General features: G+C 46.0%; 1 protein-coding gene across 1 annotated transcript in view; it reads right to left on the bottom strand.

Moving 5' to 3' along the window:
- Positions 1-14,293, bottom strand: part of ttn.2 (titin, tandem duplicate 2) — a 234,276-nt gene that overhangs the window by 54,956 nt on the left and 165,027 nt on the right. The window contains exons 191-208 of the mRNA XM_078286142.1: positions 13,523-13,787; positions 12,803-13,129; positions 11,914-12,198; positions 11,367-11,666; positions 10,231-10,533; positions 9,465-9,740; positions 8,701-9,000; positions 8,186-8,488; positions 7,655-7,954; positions 6,845-7,132; positions 6,005-6,307; positions 4,841-5,143; positions 4,223-4,528; positions 3,185-3,472; positions 2,175-2,465; positions 1,414-1,701; positions 395-982; positions 27-131 (exon numbers count right to left, since the gene is read on the bottom strand). Coding sequence (XP_078142268.1) covers positions 27-131; positions 395-982; positions 1,414-1,701; positions 2,175-2,465; positions 3,185-3,472; positions 4,223-4,528; positions 4,841-5,143; positions 6,005-6,307; positions 6,845-7,132; positions 7,655-7,954; positions 8,186-8,488; positions 8,701-9,000; positions 9,465-9,740; positions 10,231-10,533; positions 11,367-11,666; positions 11,914-12,198; positions 12,803-13,129; positions 13,523-13,787 — 5,419 coding nt within the window. The remainder of the gene's footprint in view (positions 1-26; positions 132-394; positions 983-1,413; positions 1,702-2,174; positions 2,466-3,184; positions 3,473-4,222; positions 4,529-4,840; positions 5,144-6,004; positions 6,308-6,844; positions 7,133-7,654; positions 7,955-8,185; positions 8,489-8,700; positions 9,001-9,464; positions 9,741-10,230; positions 10,534-11,366; positions 11,667-11,913; positions 12,199-12,802; positions 13,130-13,522; positions 13,788-14,293) is intronic.

The following is a 14,293-nucleotide window of genomic DNA, read 5'->3' as shown; positions in this document are numbered from 1 at the left end:
AATTGAAATTTAGCAGAATCTTTTACCAGTAATTGGGGAGCCACCAGTGTCCTTGGGATCAGCCCAGGTCAAGATGGCCGACTCGTGGCGGATGCTCACTATCTCAGGAGGAGCAGGCGCCTCGGGCACATCTAGAGGAAGGAGGGACAGAGGGAGGAGTAAAGGAATGGAAGAGAAAAAGGAGGGGTTGACATTCACCAAGGTACACTGAGTTGAGAGATAAAATCTTCAAGTGTGCCTGATCAAGCTTAACCTCGTCTTGATGAAGCACATGAGATGTTATTGTAATGTTCATAGTGTTACAATAGACACAGACTACAAAAGATATGTAATTGCCACAGGCCAAATGTAATTAAAAGTTTAATTAACATCAATTAGGAGTATAATAACTTACTGAATGGATGCTGGGCGATGACTGGGTCTGACCTCAGATACTCTCCAACCCCATACTTGTTCTCAGCAAATACTCTGAAGATGTACTCCACTCCGTCATGGAGCCTAATCACCCTCATGGTGTTCTTCTGGATGGCAGAAGCCACTGTAGCCCACTTGTTGTCCGTGGTCCTCCTTTTCTCAACGATGTAGTTAGACACCTCAGCGCCGCCGTCGTCCTTGGGCGGTCCCCACTCGAGGGTGATGCCGTCGGCCGTGATCTCGTCGAACTTGATGGGTCCGGTGCAGATGCCCGGCTTGCCGACCACCTTGAGCTGAAACTTGCATTCCTTGGAGCCGGCGCTGTTCCTAACGTTGATGGTGTAAGTCTCAGCGTCTCCTCTCTGGCAGTCTCTGATCAGCAGGGTGGTGACGCCCTGAGACGCCTCCACACACATCCTGCCGGTGTCTCCCAGGGCGACATCACCCTTCTTCCAGGTGGCGGTGGGGTACGGAACACCGATGACAGGGATGTTGATACGCATGGTGCTGCCCTCCTTGGCGACATAGCACAGGTCATGCAGGCTGCTCAAATTGCAGTCAGGAAGCACTGGAATCCAAGGGAATTGGTACATGAGAAAATAGATGGAGACATCCATGCTTGATGCTCCATTCACATGTAGCATGTAGCATGTAGGATAAGCATGTAGCAACCTGAACTACAATAATCACCATGTTTTTTGTGAAACTTTCTGAATATTATGGGTGGATTGAGCGGACACTTATTTTTAAGTACTCTCCATTCACGATGGGTAGCTAAGAACAGAGATGGGAACCACCTCGGTCTAGAAAATATTATTTTTAAGCCATTTTATTATCAAGGATTGTGCCATTAAAACTCAAGTCCAAATCAACTACATTTAGTTTTGAACTCTACCAAGTCTCAAGTCAACAAATTTGTGACTTAAATAATACTTAGGTCCCAGTCATGCAGCTACAGATACAGAAGCATGATGGCATGGCGTGACTATGCTGCCTTACCAAACTGGTCCTTGGCCAGGACGGTCAGCTCGGTGGGCGGTCCTTCTCCGGACTCGTTGAGAGCCTTGACTCTGAACGAATACTCCTTGCCCTCCGTCAGCTCCCCGATGGAGTGGTAGGTGTTCTTGCCCTTTATAAGCTGCTTCCACTTCTCCTCTCCCTCGCTCTGCTCCAGGATGTAGGCGGTGACATGGCTTCCTCCGTCACTGATGGGCTTCTTCCAGCCCAGAGTCACAGAGTCCTTGGAAATCTTCTGGGGTTTGAAGTCTGTCACTGGGCCAGGTTGCTCTGGAGGGGGAGGGGGGTGGGATGGAGAGGTGCGTGAAGACTGAGGACGTGGTCTGTATTGAGCAATACGTGTTGTGTATATTGTGTTGTCTGATGTAGTGTGCAATGGAATGGAATGGAATGACAGTAACTTTTCTTATGGTCCAAGACAAATTTCTCTACAGAGAACAATGCATCTAAATCTGAATCTACTCTAATCTAATCTAATTTATATAATATTTATTGCTTGACCTGATTTATCAATTCCATTAGAGAATTGATATATTGAATAGTCCAGACTGGAGGCAATCATCACACATGTAATTTGTATGAAACTATCAAAGATAATATATGTAAGTACAATAAAACAATCTATCCCTCCCTCCCTCCCTCCCTCCCCCCTCCCTCCCTCCCCCCTCCCTCCCTCCCTCCCTCCCCCCTCCCTCCCTCCCTCCCCCCTCCCTCCCTCCCTCCCTCCCTCCTCCCTCTCCTACCTGAGGCTCTGACGCTGCCGGCAGTCTCGCAGCCCTCTCCGATGCCGTAAGCGTTCTCGGCCAGCACTCTGAAGCAGTAGGCCTGTCCTCCCTCCAGGTTGGTGATCCTGAACGACGGCTTCAGGCACTTGGTGGACACGCAGGTCCAGGCCTTCCTCTCCGCCAGCCGCTTCTCCACGATGTAGTTCTTCACCGGGCTGCCGCCGTCGATCTGAGGGGCGTCCCAGGTGATGTAGGCGTGGCTTCTGGAGGTCTCCTTGACGATCAGGTTCAGTGGAGGTCCAGGAGTGTCTGGGAGAGGAAGCAATATCATTGGATGTTCTGTTAACTGAGACACAAAATAGGTCGCAGACCCACATGGCAAGAGTAATAATGTGTTTTCAGGATGCCACAGAAGTTTTTTTTTCATTTGGTTCCTTTGGGTGAAAAAGTTTTGCCAAAAGTGGTTCAATGTTTTAGTAACTTTCTAGTGTATAGTTTTTCATAAATTTTATATTTTTATATATATTTTATATTTCCTATCTCATCAAATATATTGATGAAAAAAATGCTTATTTACGTCATCATATTGTTTTTCATTTCACTGTTGATCTATGCTACAGATTTCACAGTTTCACAATCAAAATAAAATACAATAAATAAATACAATAAAATAGAGCTGAACACAATTTCCAAATCTCAGAGGCTGCAGTTCATTTCTTCAGAGAGAGTTTGGTCCAAACTGGATTTGTGAACAAGGAGTTTTAGAGCTGCAGGTAATCTTTGGTCCATGAATCTAAATCTTTTATCAGACTCAAACTCACTCACATCTAGTTTTTTTTTTTTTTAACAAAATTGCTTTTCTTTAAACTATTTTAAAGTTCTAAAAAAATGCATGACAAGAAAATCTTTTAATGATATGAATCACAGTTTAAATTGCAATTCGATTTTTTGTCAATATGTTTCAGCCCTACTCTAAAAGTACAGATTCATTTTAACTTTTGGTCTCGTCACCTCGGACACAGTCTTACCGAGGACCTTGACGACGATGGTGTAGCTCTTGGAGCCGCTGCTGTTCTCCAGAGACAGGACGTATTTTCCAGCATCGTATCTGTTGATGTCCTCGGCCAGCAGCAGCGTGTCCCAGTCTGACGTCTTGATCAGCAGGCCCTGCCTCTCCTTCAGGTTGGCGTCCACCTTGGTCCAGGTGACTTTGGGTGCGGGTCGTCCTCTCAGGGGGACGTAGAGCCTCATGGTGACTCCGGCTCTCAGCACCAAGGCCTTCCGCAGGTCGGCGTCCAGCTCTGCCTCGGGAGCAACTGGAGGAGAGACAGCAGGTCCGCTGATTATAACTGTACTGTCTGTACTGTCTGTACTGTACTGTGTTTCATCTGACAGCACTGATCTCCTGATTCAATAGGTTTTCATTCAGAAGGTCCTGATTTGATTCAACATTGATTCAGTTAGGGGTACTGCAGTCTGCAGTTACAATACCAATAGATATTAAAGAAATTCTCTGAGAGTTAATGCTGTGAAATGCACAGGGAATCCTCTATAATATGGTGCATTACTAAAAAGCTGTTTAACATTGACAGTTACAAATATCTACACACATCCACTGAAAAAAGGCATAGATTAAAAGAGCGATGTCTGGATTTTAAAAATCGATATTGGACTGTCCAAATGAAAATAGCAATTAATAGAAAAATCAATATATTTACCCGGCCCTAATCTCCAGCAAACGACAGTAGCTACTTCAGCAACTAACTCACTATTTTTTTACTACAATACCATATCTACAGTATGTTGAGGGAAGATATTCTGAATGATTGCTTAGACAATTATTAATTTACGGCATTAAACAATTGATACTTACATTACATTACATGATGTCATTTAGCAAACGCTTTTGTCCAAAGCGACTTACAATAAGTGCATTTTGTCAACAGTAGTCAAACCAACCGTACATCACAGTCTAAAAATAAATAAAAACTTGATTCGGCTGATTTTATGCACTCAAAGAGGTAATTTAACAAAATGAAGCGATAAAACAACAGGTGAGAACGTACTGAGGATGTCCTTGGGCATGTGGTTTCCAGGAACCTCGCTGGGCTCGCTGTATCCGATCTTGTTGACGGCGATGACTCTGAACTGGTACTCTGTGTTGTCCATCAGGCCCGTCACCAGGAACTTGGTGGCCTGGAGCTTTTTGGGAATGTTACACTTGGTCCAGTCCTCAGCCTCCGCTCTCTTGCACTCCACCAGGTAGCCGATGATCTCGCAGCCGCCGTCGTACGCCGGCTTGGTCCAGGTCAGACTGATGGATCTCTTGGTGGAGTCGACCACCTTGGGGAAGGCGGGGGGGCCGGGGGGATCTGGAGAGGTGGAGGAGAATTAAGGCGCCACCCAAACCCAAGTAGGCAGGCACTTCTCAAGTTCTCTTCAAGTAATAAAGCATGGTATATGGTATGTATGGTATATGGGGGCATCTATTTCTTAAAACTTATAATCTAGTAAAGAGGGCATAAAAGAGGTCATCATATTACATCAACAATTTACAATGTGACAGAAACATATTGCACAAAAGCACAAAAAAGAACAATACACTGTCATTTTTCTTTTTCAATTTGAAAGCATTTTTCAGTGTTTTTCCATTCTGACAGAGTGATTTTGAAGCGGTGACTTACAGACAGGATCCACAGCCAGCGCGCCGTTGGATGCGTCACTGGGTTTACCCAGACCGGCTTTATTCATGGCGATCACTCTGAACTCGTACTCCGATCCCTCGGTCAGCTGACAGGCCTTGATGGTTCTGTCGATGACCGGTCGGCGGTTCACCTTGGCCCAGGTCAGCTCTGTGGCCTCGCGTTTCTCCACCATGTAGCCCAGGATAGTGGCTTTGCCGTCGTTGGCAGGAGCCTTCCAGCTGACTGTCATGGAGTCTTTGGTGATGTTGGTGATGACTGGAGGGTCGCAGGGTCCGGGGACATCTGAGGAGAGAGAGGGGAAGAGAACTGCTGAATTTCCCTCTGGGATAAAGAAAGTAAATAAAACCGTCTTTCCACAGAGCATCTCTACCGGGTTACTGATGGATCTGTTCCAGATTTGGTTTCTGTGTAAAGACGCCAAGCCGAGGAAAAGGGGGTTAAAATATCCCGACTCTGACCGACCTCACGACTGAGGAGAAAAGCAGGAGAAAAGCCAGACCTGATGGGAAAAAAAACTCCTGCGCAAATGCCATGGTAACCATGGTAACCAACCGTCCAAGGTCCAATGGATAGTAAATTTAAAGTAATATAAAGTAATGACCAGCAAGTGTACGGATAAATTCATCTTCATTACCTCCGCCAAGGAGGTTATGTTTTCGGTGCCGTTTGTTTGTCTGTTAGCAGGATTACGGAAAAACTACAGGCCCGATTTTCATGAAACTTCATGGAAAGGTGTAGCACGGGCCAAGGAAGAACCCGTTACATTTTGGAGCGGATCCGGATCCGACTCACGAACAAGCAATAATAGCACGAACCTTGGTGGAGGTCTGCGCTCTCCGAGTGCCCTTCTAGTTTATTCTTAAAACGGCAGCAGCAACAGGCGGATGTCAGTCTGATCGCACCGGGAGGCAGCAGGACATTTTTAACTTATGTCTCACTTTTCAACACACGATATGTTAATAACAGCGCATGTTGTGTTAAAATGTATTGTCATTAACATACATTGTGTTCAAAAGTAACACAAATGTGGATCTGATGAAGCTATCCTTTGTGCTTAAGTGATTATATATAGATACCTAGAAACCATAGTACAGTCCTGCTTCTCAGCAGGACTGTACTATGAGGTTCTATGCAGCAGCGTACCGTACGGGTTCTTGACCATGACGGGCTCCGTCATGACGGGGTCTCCCACTCCGTACTGGTTCTCTGCGCTGACTCTGAACTGGTACTCGTGTCCCTCGATGAGCTTCTCCACCAAACAGTCGGTGAAGTGTCCGTGGATGTTGGAGGAGACCAGGGCCCAGTTCGCCCTGCTGGTCTCCCGCTTGTCGATGATGTAGTTGGTGATCTCAGAGCCGCCGTCCGCCAGCGGGGGCTCCCACCGCAGCTTGACCCGGTCCGCAAACACCTTGGCGATTTTCACGGAGGCGGGGGGGCCGGGTTTGTCTGGGGGGGACAGAATTAGCTTAGTTAGTTTATTTATTTGCACAATTAAAATGGTAAAAAGTAAAAAGAGAAAAAATTACAGTTAGTGTAAAAGTGTAAAGTGTAAAAAACACGGGGCTTATACAGAAAAGCATAGTGTAATTCTTATAGTTATGCAGATAAAAGAATGATTTTAAAGGAAAACAACAAGCAGAATCTTAAGTTACAATCACATCAGTTACTTTTTAGAATAAATCTTTGTAAAAAAGCATAAAAATTGGAACCCATACTTTCTGAAGAGTTTTTATACAATCATAAAGAAACTCAACATCCACAACTATTTCCTTTTTATAGCTATAATGTTCATGAGTTTTGGTTCCCCAGAATATTTTTCTTGTCTAACTAGTTGTCTATTTGTAGATACAATATCCAAGCAGATGTAATAATAAACTTTATTTGGATGGTTTTTCAAAAGAGTTACAAAGCGATCTACAGACTACAAGCCGACTGTTAGAAAACATTTGAAGAAGAATAAAAGCAGAATACAGGAGGACTCACCTAGCACCTTGACCTTGATGGTGGCGTACTTGGAGCCGTTGACGTTCTCGGCGGTGATGGTGTAGTCTCCGGACTCCTTCCTGGTGACGGAGTAGAGCTCCAGCAGGTGGAGGTGTTTCTTCTGGGTCATCTTCATGCCTTCAGCCAGGACCAGCGGCGCTCCGTCTCTCTTCCAGCTCACCTTGGGCAGCGGCTTGCCGAACACCTCGGCGTCCAGGAAGACGTTCTCTCCTGCCTTCACCACGATCAGGGTCTTCATGTCGACGCCCAGGTCCACCCGGGGGGCGACTGGACCGCGAGGAGCAGAGGGAGGCCAGGTCATCCAAGGGTTTCAGTTTTATAAATATGATTTAAAACATGTAACATTTAAAAAAACTGAATTGTCCCTAAGAGAATTTATCTTGCATCTAGCATGAAAACATGAACGACAATCAACTCATCAAACAATCAATACAGTATTAACTGATCACTTGTGGCTGCTTTTGGTTTTTAAGCAGGTTCGGTCTGTGGAGAGCTTCATTACACTCTGTAGTAAACCTGCACAGTTAATAAGAAGATAAAGAAAATCGCAATATGAACTACTTCAATTTCAAAATCGTAGTGTTGGACTCCTGGTATTCTGGTGATGATTCCTATTTCTGGCTTATAAATTAAATTGCACATTGTAAAAGAAACTTGATCTTATGTAACAACATCTCACTTTTTTTACTGATTGTTGTTTCTTGTTTGCTGAAAAATCTAAAATATTTAAAAATCAGTGTCTGTATACTGGATTGCAATTTATATTGCCAATATCAGTGGCGTCCGTACCGTTCTCGGCGATGACGGGGATGGGGTCGGACAGCTCGGACGGCAGGCTGATGTTGATGGCGGTCTTGGCAATGATTCTGAACTGGTACTGCTGCCCCTCCTCCAGGCCTGTCACTACGAAGTCCTCCTTCTGGACGTTCATGCAGTTGGCGTTGCAGCGAGTCCACTTCTCCTCCGGCAGCTTGGCGTACTCCACGTAGTAGCCAATCAGCTTGCTGCCTCCATCGTGTTTGGGCCGGCTCCAGACCAGTGACACAGAGTTCTTGGTCACGTCCATCGGCTCCGGTTTGCCCGGCGGGTCTGGAGGGACAGAAGAAGAAGAAGAGGGGCGGAGTCAGTCAGGCGGTCCAAACAAGACAGAATGGACACAAGAGGAGGACAGACAGACAGACAGTCAGACAGACAGACAGACAGACAGTCAGACAGACAGACAGACAGACAGACAGACAGACAGACAGACAGGCAGACAGACAGACAGGCAGACAGTCAGACAGACAGACAGACAGACAGACAGACAGACAGGCAGCGTACCGACGGCGGTCCTGGCGGTGATGAAGTCGGTCTGCTTGCAGGGCTTCCCCTGGCCGGCCTGGTTGAGCGCCGACGCCCTGAAGCTGTACTCCAGGCCGTCGATGAGGCCGGAGCAGGTGAGCTGCGTGGCCTTCACCGGCGCCTCGCTGGCCTTCGTCCACAGCAGGCTGTTCCTCTCCTTGCGCTCCACGCAGTACCCGGTGATCGGGCTGCCGCCGTCGCTGGCGGGCCGCTCCCACGACACCACGACGTAATCCTTGTTGATCTTGTTGATCTGGAAGTTTATGGGCTCACTGGGAGGATCTGGGGGGGAGGGAGGGGGGCGGAACAGTCAGTATGGTTTTGATATTTATTTTTTGTTTTTTCTTTTGTAAAAAAAGTTCAAGACACTCACAAAAAGTTAAAAAGTCTTTATTAAACGGGCTAGAACATAAAAAAGGCATTTAATAAAGGCTATTTAACTCTTTGTGAGTGTCTTACAACTCTCCTGTATATTCCAAATGACTCTCACTCACCGAACGGATATCTGGCGATCGTCCTCTCGGAGTAGATGGGCTCGGAGACGCCGAAGCGGTTCTCGGCTCGGACCCGGAAGCTGTACTCCTTGCCGGGCGTCAGCTTGGTCATCCTGAAGCTGGTCTTGGTGCAGGAGGAGGAGACGGTGATCCAGTCTCCCTGGCTGACGTCACACTTCTCCACGATGTAGTTGGTGATGTTGCTGCCTCCGTCCTCCTGCGGCGAGTTCCACAGCAGCGTGCAGGCGTCGATGTCCCGCTCCGTCACCTCCAGAGGGGCTTCTGGAGGCCCGGGGATGTCTGGAGGGCCAGGGAACAACGGGTTAGTGATGACGACAACAAAGTTTCAGAGGTGTTGAAGCAGCAGCCAGAGAAACAGAGACCCCGCTGTTGTTGATTTAGGAGATGATCTTAAAGTATGTTCTTAATAAAAACAGTAGTGAAAAGTGTCTCCAGGCCCTGAGGAACTTGTTTGAAGGCTTTTTTTTGTTTTTTAATACTGTGTTATTATTTTAACAGGGTTATAAACAGAAGTTGGTATCATGTGGGGAAAACATCGACATTTCAGAGGGGAGTAGTTTTTTTTTTTCCCTTTTTTAAACAGATAGTTATTAAGTTGTCATCCTCTCAATCTGCCTGCAACATACTATCCATTTGTCCCAATAAGCCAGAAAGACAAAGCCTCACTTTGTCTTTCTGTAGTCTTAGACAGTCTTAGTCTTAGTCTCAGAGTGAAAGTCAAACATTCCAGACGCAGCACTGACCCATGACGGTGATGCGGACGATCTGGTTGATCTTGCCGGTGCTGTTCTCGGCGGACAGGCTGTAGTAGGCGCTGTCCATCCGGTTGACGTTCTTGATCATCAGGGTGCAGGTGGTCAGCGTCTTGACGACGGACAGGCGGTCGGAGGTCAACACGTCCTCGTTGCCCTGCTTCCACTTGCAGAACGGAGCCGGTTTCCCGGCGACGATGGCCTCGACCACCATCTTGGATCCGGCTCTGACTGTCACGATGTCGGGCATGATGATCTTAGGAGCCACTGGAGGGAAAAATAACATGAAACACCATCTTAAAGCAAATAAATCCTTAAAAAACCACTGAACTTTATTTTAAATTCTAGTCTAGATCCCAAGGTTTCCAAAGATACCAAATATGTCAGGCTGAATTAAAGGGAAATGTGTAGAAAATGGTGCACAAGATACATTATTTTCCATTTGTTGTAATGGTGCAGCCTTAAAAAAATGGCATCTTGGGTTTCACTCAGTATAAGCAGCTAAAGCTTAGAGTACGGACACAATACAGAATGTGGATGAGACGCTGTCGTACAGTTTGGGGTGAAAAAAATCTAACATTGAAGCTACTTAAGAGGAAATTTAAGGGGAAACTCAGGGTGTGAGGGGTTAACTCCTTTGAATGAATTGATATGAATTTTGTCTTTGCGTTGTTTGGGTGTTGTGTTGTTACTGCTGCATAATGTGAATCCAAATAAACAGACAGAAGTAAGAGGGAACCGGATCCGGTCTACTCACTGAGCTGCTCCTTGACCTCGAACACTCCCTCCGCCTCTCTGGCCAGACTGACTCCCACTGAGTTCCTGGCCGCCACTCTGAACTTGTACTTGGTTCCCTCCTTCAGGCCGACGACCACGATGGTCAGGTCCTTCACCACCGAGTACGGCGTCCACTTGTCCTCCGGAGCGCCCTCCTCCCGGTAGTCCACCACGTAGCCGTTGATCTTGGCTCCTCCGTCGCGCAGCGGCTTCAGCCAGCCGAGCGTGGCGCTGTTCTTGGTGATCTCCAACACGTCCATCTTCTTGGGAGGGTCGGGCTCACCTGTCACACACACACACACACACACGCACACACACACACACACACACACACACCGTGTGTTAGGGAACTCAGAGGCAATCAATATGGCAGAACACATGAAGAGAAATCAACAAAGATATTAAATACAGACAGAGGGATGTGTGTTAAGTGAGTGAAGACTATCAGAAACTGTATGTTAGGACGTGCAACATGGATTAAGTCTGATACACTGTAAAAAATGCCAAGCTGTCCAGTGATTTTCTCTTGTCTCCAGACCTATCATCTTATTTCATGATATTTTTTGTCAAATTATCTCACTGCACTGGCAGATAATCTTGCTGGTTTCAATAAATTTCACTTTATTCATGCCAAGATGACTTCTTTCAAGAAATCATCATAAAACCAAACCATGAAGAAAATCTTGAAACAAGAAACTTTCTCCAAGACAATTTCACCTTTACCAAGTAAATGTCCTGAAACAAGTTACATTCTCCTGGAAAAATTTGAATTTGTTGAAACCAAGAAAATGATCTGCCAGTGCAGTGAGATGATTTCACAAAAAAAAAAATCCTAAAATAAGCTTGATGAGTCTGGATACAAGAGAAAATAACTGAATAAGTCTGTCAGTATTTGCAGTCATTAGCTTGACAATATTCACTGTGATTCAAAATTCTGAATAAGGACGAGCGGCCCATATAATTAACTGCAAAATGAAAAACAATAACTAGCCACCAGATGGTGGCTAGTTATTGGGGCTACTAAGTTTTCTTTTTTTTTTACTAGCAGACACTTTGACAGGGAATCAGTTATCATCTGGAGGTGATATTCTGTTTCTAAAAATCAAAGAAACTCACTGATGGGGTCGACAGCCAGGTAGGACTTGGGCGAGTCCTGAGGAACTCCGATGCCGTACTTGTTGCAGGCCATCACTCTGAAGTAATACTCGATGCCGGGCGTCATGTTGGTGATCTTGAAGCTGGTCTTCTTCAGGTCTTCTGTACACTTGGTCCAGGTCTTCCTGTCCACCTCCCGCTTCTCCACGATGTAGTTGAGGATGGGGCTGCCGCCGTCGTTCTCCGGCGGAGACCAGGACAGCTGAGCCGTCGTCTTGGTAACGTCGGTCGCCTCCAGGCCGCCAACGGGCCCGGGGGTGTCTGGGTAAAACAAACATGAGGATTACTTTGATCAGATCTGATCAGCAGGTTTTGCTGTTCTGTAATGTCTGATAAATCGCTGAAAATGAGTTTGAATTTCATGTGTGACACACTGCAAATAAGAAAAAAAAAAATTTGATAAGACATCAATAATAAGGAATTAAGAAAAAAACAGGGCTATTTTTCTTTGGAAACAACCTTCCTGTATTTAGTGACATCACTAACTGCTGAGGTCTTAGTTTCTCACCCAGGACTTTGACGCGGACGAACACGGCCTTCTCTCCGGCCGAGTTGGACAGAGTCAGCGAGTATTTCCCAGAATCCTCTCTGGTGCTCTCGGGGATGACCAGGAAGGACATGGAGTCCACCTGGTCGACGTGTCCTCTGCGCACCACGTTGTCCACGCCCAGACGCTTCCAGGTCACCTTGGGGGCGGGTCTTCCTCTGATGATGGCGAACAGCCTGATCGGGCAGCCGGCTCTGACGGACAGGCCCTTCCTCAGACTGGCGTCCAGGTCGATCTCTGGAGCCTCTGTTGCCATGGAAACACATTCATATTGAGATCATTACATGTCTGACAGAAATATTTTTAACATATATCATCTGCATGCACCTTGTATATAAAGACAACGTATTGAGAAAACACTGAACTGTTTCTAGATGCACAAATATAGAAAAACACTAAACAGATTTTGACTGTTTCACTGTCTACATTTCTATTCTACATTAATCATAAACATAACTCTTACACTGCAAAAATGACAAGCTGTCCAGTGATTTTCTCTTGTCTCCAGACCATCAAGCTTATTTCATGATATTTTTAGTCAAAATATCTCACTGCACTGGCAGATAATCTGCTGGTTTAAGTATTTCACTTGATTCGTGCCAATATGACTTATTTCAAGAAATCATCATAAAACGAATGAAAGAAACCTTCTCCAAGACAATTTCGCTTTTACCAAGTAAATGTCCTGAAACAAGTTACATTCTCCTGAAAAAATCCTAAAATAAGCTTGTCTGGAGTCTGGATACAAGATGAAATAACTGAACAAGTCTGTCAGGTTTTACTGAGACTGTACACAACATGTAAAGCAGATCAGAACTTTTAGGGGACTTTAATTGTCCTGCTGTCTTACCCAGGATCTCCTTGGGGGCGACAGCCTCCTTCAGGTAGGCGTGGCGTCCCCAGCCCACCTGGTTCTGGGCGGAGACCTTGAATTCGTACTCCAGCTTCTCGTCCAGCTGTCCGATGGTGAACTCGGTGAGCACCAGCGGCCCGTGGGTGTCGATCCTCTTCCAGCCCTCGGAGGGTTTCTCCGGGTCGGCCTCGCTCTTCAGCCTCAGGTCCAGGCTGTAGTTGATGATCGGAGCGCCGCCGTCGTACACCGGCTTGGACCAGCCGAGGGTGATGGAGGTCTTGGTGCTGTCAGCCACCTTCAGGCCTGCGGGGGGGCCGGGGGGCTCTGCGGGTGTGGGGGGGGGGGGGGGGGGGGGACATGGAAATGATTATAAACTGCCTTTACATATGGAAATTTGCCTTTGGCTTCAGTGGAGTCAAATTAAAAACAGATAAGATTCAATAAATACAAAACCAAACACCAGAAGGCACGGAGGAAAATAACACTGAGTATAGTTTATGTTTACAAGAAAGTAAGAGTATAAATTAAATATGATATCACAATATAAGAATATACAGCATATTCTATTTGGAACATGAGAGTAACTGCGGGTTTGAATATGACTGAATGAACTTTAATTTGTAAAATCACCTTGTACTGTGTCAAGCGATATATAAGCTATGCACAACAATGAAGATAAACACACAGCTGAGAGAACAGCTGACAGTCACGACTCACCGATAGGATCCTTGGCGGCGACGGGCCTGCAGGGCTTGCTGGGTTCTCCCAGGCCGACCTCGTTCTCTGCCTTCACTCTGAACTGGTACTCGTGGTTGGGGATCAGGTTGGACACCTTCATGCGTCTCTCGGAGATGGGGCTCTTGGTGCAGGGAACCCAACGCACCGCGCGCTTCTCCTTCCTCTCCAGGATGTAGCCAGTGATCGACTTCCCTCCGTCGTTCTCAGGAGGAGCCCAGACCACGGTCATCTCCTCCTTACCCACCTGCACAACACAGATGTCGATGGAGTCAGTGATCACAGTGTATTTTCATTAGAGGCAGTCTACACATTGGAGAGGGGATCGGGAGAAACATCAACAAAACAGGGCAGGGTTGGGGTCAATTCAAGAATTGAAAACTGAGGAATTTGAAAAAACCTTCAGGAAACAAAATTGGAACTGAATTGGAATTCCAAGAAGTTGAATTCAATTCAATGAAATTCTGTGAAATTCCATGTTTTTTGTTTTTTTCTTAACACATATCTGAGATTCCACAGTGTTATATATTATCAACACTGAATATCATAAAATGTTAAAGGAACCTTTCAGCTGGTATTTGATGCAGAACATCTTTTATTTGATTCATAATGTTTGATTTATAATGTTTAGCGAGTCAAGACAAACTGTCTTAGAAGTGGAATTTCATGGAAATCAATTCTGCTTATTTCAATTCAATTCACATTATGTTTCCTTAGAGCTGGGTGACATTCACATTCCAACTCCACTTTACC

This window comes from Centroberyx gerrardi, chromosome 10 (genome assembly GCF_048128805.1).
Source record: "Centroberyx gerrardi isolate f3 chromosome 10, fCenGer3.hap1.cur.20231027, whole genome shotgun sequence".
Taxonomy (NCBI): Eukaryota; Metazoa; Chordata; class Actinopteri; order Beryciformes; family Berycidae; genus Centroberyx; species Centroberyx gerrardi.
The sequence above is the reverse complement of the archived record's forward strand: the minus strand, read 5'-3'. Positions and strand labels throughout refer to the sequence as shown.